General features: G+C 50.7%; 1 protein-coding gene and 1 long non-coding RNA gene across 3 annotated transcripts in view; one reads left to right on the forward strand and one right to left on the reverse strand.

The window, feature by feature from the left end:
• Nucleotides 1-1,240: 1,240 nt before the first annotated feature.
• Nucleotides 1,241-9,295, forward strand: part of HOXB6 (homeobox B6) — a 9,735-nt gene continuing 1,680 nt past the window's right edge. The window contains exons 1-2 of one of the 2 annotated variants that reach the window (XM_027668954.1): nt 1,241-1,351; nt 8,481-9,068. In XM_027668954.1, coding sequence (XP_027524755.1) covers nt 8,660-9,068 — 409 coding nt within the window. In that variant the 5' untranslated portion in view covers nt 1,241-1,351; nt 8,481-8,659. Of the gene's footprint in view, nt 1,352-8,286; nt 9,069-9,295 lie in introns of those variants that run through there. The other variant, XM_027668955.1, reaches the window with a different exon arrangement.
• Nucleotides 1,977-9,295, reverse strand: part of LOC113959737 — a 28,543-nt gene continuing 21,224 nt past the window's right edge. The window contains exons 3-4 of the long non-coding RNA XR_003531911.1: nt 6,423-6,732; nt 1,977-2,090 (exon numbers count right to left, since the gene is read on the reverse strand). This is a non-coding gene — a long non-coding RNA (uncharacterized LOC113959737). The remainder of the gene's footprint in view (nt 2,091-6,422; nt 6,733-9,295) is intronic.

Here is a 9,295-nt window from a genome sequence, read left to right on the forward strand (position 1 = left end):
GAAGCGGGTGGTGCCGGCGCTGCGGTGGGATGAAGGCAGGGCGGGGGTGGATGGAGGGGGTGACCCACCTTGGCGGGGCACCCCCCGCACCCCACCCCGAGCTGTCCTGGGGGTCCCCGGGGGGGTTTTTGGCCGTGGGGAACCCGGGAGGGACGAACCCCTCGGGCTCCGCTCTGCCCGGGGCACGGGCACCCCAACCACGCTTTTATTGCCTTTATTTCCCTCTCCCCCCCTCCCCGAAACCTCCTAATTGCCCCTTTCGACAGAAAGGATCCCAAGGGCGTGGAAAAAAAAAAGGGGAGAGACATCCAAAATCGCGGCGAACCCCACTGTTTTACTGTGCCTTTTCCCGTTTAAAAGCCAACCCAAACCTCAAGCTCTTTATTCTGGGGGGGCTCTTATTGTTCATAGAGCGAGGAAATATTCGAGTATTTCTCTCCAACGCTCCTTCCCCCCCCCCCCCGGCCCCCCTTCCAACCAAGGAATGGGGGGGGGGGGGGGGGGGGGTTTAAAAAAAAAACCCCACACCCCTTTTCCAATTCCTTTTTTTTTTTTGTTTTAAAAAAAAAAAAAAAAAAAAAAAGAAGATGGCGGCTAAGAAAAAGACTGCTGTTAAACCGGTCATGAAGAAATGCAATAAATTCCTTGTTGTTTTATGAAAATTTACAACTTTGTGATAGAACTTTATGAGTGGCTGGGTTCTGGGATTGGCCAGAGCCGGTCATGTGGACTGCTAACCGTGAACATGAACTTTTTATTATTTCCCATGTGGTTATATTGCACCATTCTTCTGTCCGCTGCACCTTGGGTCGGATCAGTGTCCTCTATAGGGCTCTCGCCTCTTTACATTTTTTTACTTTTGTGTATAAGCTCGATAGGGCTAAAACAGGGGAGAGAGGGGAGGGGGGGGCCGCCTGAACACACATCCACCCGCACGCGGAGACACCCGCCCTCCGCGCACACACACGCGTAGCTAAAGAGTTACAGAGGATTTTTGCTTTTCTTTTCTTTTTTTTTTTTTTTTAAAAATTATTATTATCGTTATTTTTTTTTTAAAGAGGAAAAAAAAAAATAAATAAATTTCCTCCGTTAATTCGCCCGCTGCTTTGGAATCTCAGTAATAATGGAAGGGCAGAGGAGATTCTGGACGGAGTGGAGGCGATCATTTTTCAAAGAGGGAAGTTGCTCCATTTTCTATGCAAATGACAGAAATGCAAGAAGCTCTCACAAGTCAGAGAGGCGATCGACGGCTCTCAGGTTGGGACAATATTTGTCAGCCAAACAGATAAGCAAACGCTGTCTCTCCCTCCCCAAATATTTTACCTTATGCCACAGAAATGGACGTCAAAAGGTAAGGGAATCGCACGTTTCTCTTCGTTTAATTTCTTTCTTTTTTTTCTTGGAGAAAACGCGTTTGTCAAGATGCCTTTTCTGGTTCCTTCCCCATCTCCTTCTGCCCCGGGGAGGGGGGGGGAGAGAAAGAAAAGGGTGGGGTGATGAAGAAGGGAGGCACTGGAAGAAATTTGGGCTGGTGGAAATCTGTTTGAGCGTTGTTTTCCCCCGAAAATGTGGAACGCAAAGGTGAGGTAAAGAGGGAAGGGAGGGAGAAAGGAGAATGGAAGAAAGGGGAGAGAAAGAAACGGAGAGAAGGAGAGAAAGAAACGGCGAAAGAAAATAGGAAAATACGAGAAAGAAAGGAAAAGAGACGGGAGCAGAGGGGGAAAATATAAGAAGGGAAATAAGGAAGAGAAAGAAGAATGAAATAACGGTCTGGGGAGGATAAAACTGAAGCCTGTAAGGTCACCTGGAGACAGTAGACTTGGAATGAAGGGGTTTGCAGTAGCTCGGTGACGGAGGCTTTTAGAGAGTGCCTTTAAAAAAATACCAAACCCTTTGTGGGCAGTTGTCGCGTTTTATTTTGTTCCCCCTCGCAGAATCTCTTGCCAGTTTTGCCTGTCTTGAGGCGAGCCCAGTAATTTGGCGAAGTTTGTGTGGAAGCCAGTTGGGTTTTGCGTTGCTCTCCAGGGTCATTATTACGTGGGTGGTTTCTTCGGCGAGGGCAGTTCGCGGCAGTCCTCGGAATTGAGGCTCTGGAAATTAGTTGGTAAAAAAAAAAAAAAAAAGAAAAAGAAAAAAAAAGAAAACAGGGAATTAAAAAAAAAAAGAAAAGAAAAGAGAAAATAATAATAATAAGAATGAAACCAACCCAGAGCGCAGCACTCTCATTGTAATTTTTTTTTTTTAACTCCCAAATGAAGCTGACGTTGCGATGCAATAAAACCTCCTTGTATTTAATTGCCTTCTGCAGTGTTAAGGGGCTTTACGGCTTTCCCGACCGGAATACCGGCTTGGGTTTCAGCCCCGCGGTGTGTCGGGGCTGTTCCACACCGGGTTATGTGCAAATCTCCCTCTCTTTTCCTGTCCGATACCTTAACGTTTGCCTTCCTCTAGGAAAATATTATTCCGGAGATGCCCGTCATTTTAAATGTCTTTTTTTTTTTTTCTTTCGCAATATTTCAATATATTTTGAAATGTAGAACTAATTGCTACCGTTACGAGGTGATTTTTAAATAAGATAATGTAAGAGCCCGTGCATGTGAAGCGAGATTGAGCAAGAGGAGATTCATTACTTAAGCATAAACCATTTTATGACGTGACGATTTATCTCATCTAAACTGACTGCGCCTGAATATTGTGCGGACAAGAGTAAATGATCGCGAGCCGTGGAAGTAATAAACAGAAAGACATTTTTAAAAGCCATTTCTTCCCGAACCTGTTACATTTTTCATTAATCACGGGGTGGAAAAAAAAAATAAAACTGAACGCGGGTTCGAGCGCCTGTTCTCCCTTTTCCCTCCCCGATCTCTCCTCGCTCGGGTTTTTCTCTTTCCTATTCGTAAAGGGAGGAAGGGGGGGGATTAGAAATCAATAATTTAGTTTGTAAATCTGGCTCGAAAACGCTTTTATGCCGGTTTTGTGCCGGGCAACCACTTGTGGAAACCGCGCACCTCGGTGCGGGCGGGACGGGGCCACCGGGAAACCTCCGCGTCCGATGGTTACCGGGGGGGCTCTGAACTGCTCCTGGCCGCTCTCCCCCCCCCGTTTCGCCGGGAAAGGGAATCAGCAGGGCAGAAAGGGGGGGCGCCCCCCCCCCCCCCCCCCCCCCTTCCCCCCCCCCCCCCGGTGCCGCCGCCGCCGCCGCGCTGCGGGATCGCCCATTCCCCGCCGTCTGCTGCCATCTACCGTCGGCGGGAGAAGGCTCCCGGGGGGCTCCCCCGCAGCCCCTGACCCGCCGGGGGGGGTCCCTGCCCCGCCGGGGGGGTCCCTGCCCCGTCGGGTCTCCCCTCTCCCCGCAGCGCGGCCCCCCCGGCCAAGCGCGGCCGCGGGACGCGGGTTTTTTTAGGCAGGGAAATGTGGGGATGGATGGAGGGATGGAGGGAGGGAGGGATGGATGGAGGGATGGATGGACGGATGGATGGACGGATGGATGGACGGAGGGATGGATGGACGGAGGGATGGATGGACGTTATCCACAGGCTGAAAGCACCTGGGAATACACCCAGAGGATGCGCTGAGATGGGGGCATCTGATGCGGCTCTGTCTGTCCCAAATCTATCCATCGCCTCCCATCCATCCATCCTTCCATCCTTCCATCCATCCATCCATCCATCCTTCCATCCATCCTTCCATCCATCCATCCATCCATCCATCCATCCTCCCATCCATCCATCCTTCCATCCATCCATCCTTCCATCCTTCCATCCATCCATCCATCCTTCCATCCGTCCGTCCGTCCGTGTGCGCGCCCACGGGGGATGAAAGGTGCCCTCTCGGGGGCTGTCGGGCACGAACACAAGGGGAGAGATGCATCTCTACACCCCCCCCAGGCTGTCCCAAATCTATCCATCGCCTCCCACCCATCCACCCATCCCTCCATCCCTCCATCCATCCGTCCATCCATCCGTCCCTGTGCGCGCCCCCGGGGGATGAAAGGTGCCCTCTCGGGGGCTGTCGGGCGCGAACACGAGCGGAGCTGTTGGCAAACGCGCTGGGATCGTGACGTGCGAGCCCCGGGGGGGGTTTGTTGGTGCGTCTGGAGGTGGCGGGGGCGGTTCGTCATAAAAGGCAGAGGGGTTTTTATTTCTTTATTGCTCGCGGTGGTCATTTCGCTGGGGGTCTGGAGAAGATATGTCAGGGCGCGGCCGCGGGGTTGAGGTGGTTGCCGGGGAAGGCGCTGGGAGCAGAGGCAGACGACGGATCACTTTTAAGTTACTGTAGGCTTTGAAGGGACAATGCGCGTCTGTTATTTTAAAAGGTTTCTCTCTCTCTCTCCCTCCCTCCCTCTCGCTTTTCTCCCTCTCGTTTTCTCCTTCTGCCACACAGTTTCCTGGCAACTGTTTACGTCTAGACTAGAGGCATTTTCTCGAAGAAAGTGAGATGTCCAGGGACTATGTGAAAAAAAAAAAAAGGAAAAAAAAAGTTTCTGTCTTTTGACCAGCAACAGCCATGATTAACTTGTTCCATGCTGTAATTCCCAACACCCCCCAGCACTCGCTTCCAGCATTACACGATCCGTCTCGCCTTTTCCTCTCCTTCTCCCTGCTTTCCCCACGCTATTTGACCAGCAACCCCCCTTTCCCCTTCCCAGGAGCTGCTTTCGCGGAAATATTTGGGTCTGGGTGCGTTTTGACTCCCTCAGTGTCCCTCTCTCCCTCCGGCCTCCCCCTCCTCTCCTCCACCTCCTCCCCTCTTTTTTCCCCCTTTTTGTTAATAATTAGCCGCACTCTTTAATGGAACAATGGTAGATTATTATTGCTCCTTTTCAAAGCTCCCATTAACAAGGTTATTATGCGCTGCACGGGAAGTCAGGTAAATTAAACTTGCATTGCTGGAAATTAAGTTTCAGGCGGTTTCGCGCGGGGAGAGCGCGGATTTTTTTACACCTTCGGGGGTCATTGTTTTAAATACTCCAGCCCTGCAGCTCATGGCTCCGTCGGGTTTATTTTCCGATGTGATTTTGGGCGTGCATGAGCATTACAGGGGAGGCTTCACTGCTGCCAATGGCTTTCTATGTCTGAGTTCCAAGAACAAGGGGTTTTTTCAAGTGTTTTCCTGGTGTTGGCTTGACTTTATGGCTGCAATAAGTCCCTCGGTAGGGAAACCCCCGCTGTGTTCTCACTTCAGAAGGATCGGGAATTCCAGCTCCCCATGAAAAAAAGGAGAGTTTCATTTTTTATTGGAACCAACTGCACTGAACTTTTTACCAAGTTCTCAGCGGCTTTAGCTCTCAGACAAGCAGCGCTCTGTTCTGTTTGCATTTCGAAATATTTGGGTGTTGTTTTAATCCCCTCATCTATCTGCCTGGCTCTGCTCGGTGGGCTTGATCTCCGCCGGCCAGAACAGCCAGGCGACAAAAAGTGGGACCTTCCCGAGCGGAGAACGGGGGGTTGTACACATCGTAAATACTTCTCTTTATCTTTATTTACACCCTGGCAGCTGAGTGATGTCTGTCAGGAGGGGAAAGCAGTTCAGTGCGTCAGACCACCTTCTGCTGCGTCCCGAGAGTTCCCCACTTTATGGCTCCTTCTTAGCAAACCTCGTGCCTGGTTTTTGGGGACATGAGGCCAAAAACTGAGGAAAGATGCGCCCGTCGGTGCCCTCAAAGAGCAGTGGAACTTAAGGGCTACTGTGTGAGCTGGCTTCGGCCGTTACTGCTCCTGTCTGTCTCCCTCCCGGCTGAGCTGGGGTTAGAGGCGTCCAAAGAAAATACATTCGCAAAATCGCTCTCAGATTTACTTCGGACCCCAGGCGGGAGGGCGCCCGTTAAACAGCTACACCAATAACCCGGGGGGTTTGTATTTTAAATTTCGCTTTTAAAAGCTGCCGGAACCGGGAGTGGAAACCGGGTCTGCGCTTAAACATTCAATTCTCGGAGATTTAGTGCGGTTTAAGACCTCTGCTCGTATTTACATGTATCATAGGTGGCAAATCAATTAGACCGCGGGCCTGACCCTCCCGAAGATGAAAACTGTGACAGGCTTTGGGTTTGTTGTTTGGGGTTTTTTTTTTCCCACGTTGGGAACCAAGTTTTCTTTTTAAACTCCCCCAAATAACCACTTACAGGGGCGTCCTTCTAAGAGGAAAGGGGTTTTTTTTATCTATAGTGCATCTTAAATGTCACCAATAAGCGATTAGCAAGAGGCCACCTTCCATTAGAGCATTTTTATTTTCTTTTAAAATACTGACCGTCAAACCACGTAAAGCGCCTGTTTCAAGCACGAATTACTGCAATAAGCAGTGTTGGGATCGGGGGCTGTGAGATTCCCCCCCCAAAAAAAACTATTTGGAGGGACGCATTTGCAGAGCAATCACGAGAAGTGGGAGAAAATATGAGAGCGAACATTTTCAGCGGATGTACTCACGCGTCGAGCTATCGGGACATCCCATTTCTTTGCCCAAAAATTTGCATGCGGGGCTGCTCCTGCCAGATAATCGCCGGGTTTGCAGAGCTACAGATATTGCGTAACTCTCTAATCAGATGTGGGAGCTGTTCGGCTCCTGCAAAGCAGGAAACTTCAGGCTCTCAGCCGAGTTTTTCTCTTTTTTTTTTTTTTTTCTCCTTCTTCTCTAGTCATCGTTCCCTTTCAATCTCACTTTTTTTTTTTGTTTCCTCACATACCAATAAAGCAGATCTACGTAAGTTTGGGTCCGTTCCATACACAAAGGGAAACTCTGCAAGAACAAATATAAAAGATATCAGTCAGAGAGGGGGGTGGAGGGTGGAAAACTACTTCCTTTGCATGTTATTTCCTTGAATTATAAGGATTACGTTTCAGTCGAAATGTTCATTGCAGCCGTGGCATGAAACAATCTTGGCTTTGCTGCTGTAAACACGATGTTTAAAATAAATTATCTCGTAATAAGATCCCGGTTTCGTAGATACTTAAAGCTCGGTCAGAGAGAGCCGCATTGGCAGCTCTACAGCCACCACGGAAGATGTGTAATTCTGGATTTGGAGCACACACAGCCACAGATTCGAGTCGTGGGGAGCGTGTGTTGTAAGGCGTCGTTTCACCGCGATCAGCCCCGACAGACAGACGGTCACAAATTCGGACAGGAAACAAACCCTTGAGAAAACGCCAATGAGCGGGGTGGGACAGTCCTGGGGTTAATTTAGGTGGGTTTTTTTTTTTTTTGGTTTGGTTTTGTCTTCCCGCGCGACGACTTTTGATTTCCCCCCCCTGGAAAATATAAAGCTGTCGGCGAGCAGAGCTCCGGCTCTACCTTGGGCAGACGAGGAGCTGAAGGGGGGATGCGCAGGTAGAGCAAAGCCCGTCTCTGGCCAGCGAATCCGGCAGAACCCCGAGCAAAGTGGAGCTTTTCGGGTGGGTGGCCGGGGATCGCTCGAGACTTTCGGCGTTGTCCTTTCCAGCCTTTGAACTTTGCAAAAAGAGGTGTTTTGGGGGACGGGAGGGCTCAGAGGGGGGGGGATACAAACCCTGCGCACCTCCGAGGCACCGTCACGGCGCAGCTTTCCCCTCGATAAAAAACCTCCACCGCCACCTCGATCGGTAACAATCAATAAACTCAGCTTTGGACCGTAACCCAAGGCTCTTTTTTTAGCCATAAAAGGTCGGGGCATAGATTTGGTATTAACAAAAAAACGCAAGAGGGCACAATGCGGTGCCGGACACCGGAGGAGAGCGGGATTTAGCAAAGGAGAAAGGAAATACTTCGATTTTCCATTTATCTTCCGAATCCGGAGCTTTGGCAGAAACAAGAAAGGGGAAAGATGCGATGGATGCAAAGGGAAGGTTGGGTTCAATCGAGCGCAGCTTTCCTGAGCAGGGAGTGCTAATCTATGGTAATTAGACAAACACGAACCGAAATAAGTTGTCAAAACCGATTTCTTCCCATACAGCAAACCTAACTCAATCAACCCGGCGGGATCTCCTCCTCGCAAAGTTCGCACAAAAAACTTTTTTATTTCACGTTTTCCTTCCCCTCGCCCCCCATCTCCTGTTTTATTTGACTCTGGCGAAGCACCCGGACATTTTAGGGCGGTTTGCGAACACGAGGGGTTTTTATTTTTAAAAAAAAAAAAAATTTCCTTCCCCCCCCCCCCCCCCCCCCTTCCAGCGGGTATTTGTCCGCGTTCTATACGTGTAAATATATATATATATATATATATACAGGCGCGCACATCGCAGCCGGGCGCTCGCACACCCCCGCGCCGAGCTCCGGGGGAGGGAGGAAGGGAGGGAGGGGAGGGGAAGGGAAGGGGGGGGGTGGAAAACACACGTTTATTTATTTATGAAGCTCCGAGCGCGCCGGGAATGTTTCTTTCGGCAGATATTATATATTTGGTTAAGGGGGTGCATTTCTGTTGTTTAAAAGGGAGGGAAAAGGGGGTGGATGGTTTGTTCTTAGGGTCCCTGGTGCAATCTCAGCTCCTCATGGGTGCTATTTTGCAACCTCAGGCGCCTGCTATTGGTCAGCCCATGATCAGATGGTTGTATTTCCTTGTGTCCCTCGCTGGCACCACGCCATCTCCCTTCAGCTAAAACCCAATCTCCGATATACTACTAATAGCTAAACCACTTGGACTATAAAACACAACAAATCATAAAGCCGGGAAAGGACGGCGAGGCTCCTTCCAATGAGTTCTTATTTTGTCAACTCGACCTTCCCGGTGAGTCTGGCGGCGGGGCAGGAGCCCTTCCTGGGACAGATCCCGCTCTATCCCTCGGGCTATGCGGATCCTTTGAGGCACTACCCCAGCACCTACGGAGCCACGGGCGTCCAGGAGAAGGGCTACACCTCCTCTCCTTACTACCAGCAAAGCAACGGAGCCTACAGCCGCGGCTCCGCCTGTGACTATGGGGCCGGCGGGTTTTTCAGGGAGAAGGACCCCGCGTGTGCCCCCCCCAGCCTGGACGAGGCGCCCTTCGCCCCCGAGCCGCGCAAGTCGGACTGCGCGCAGAGCAAAACTGTGTTCGGAGAGAGCGAGGAGCAAAAGTGTTCCGCCCCGGTTTACCCCTGGATGCAGCGGATGAACTCTTGCAATAGTGAGTTTACTCTTTTACAGAAATAAATACATCAATCTCCTCCCCCCCTTTCTTATTTGTTAACCGCCAGAGAGAGAGAGAGAGCGAGCGAGGGAAGCAGGAATAAGGTTCACTTTAGAGCCCAAACTTCCAGCGGGGAACTTGGGAGACACGAGAGGCTCCAACTTGCTCCTGACACGCACCAAAACTTCCCACCGCCGGAGTATTTTCTCCCAGCGACCCCCCCC

Source organism: Corapipo altera, unplaced genomic scaffold, assembly GCF_003945725.1.
Source record: "Corapipo altera isolate COAL_440 unplaced genomic scaffold, ASM394572v1 134, whole genome shotgun sequence".
Taxonomy (NCBI): Eukaryota; Metazoa; Chordata; class Aves; order Passeriformes; family Pipridae; genus Corapipo; species Corapipo altera.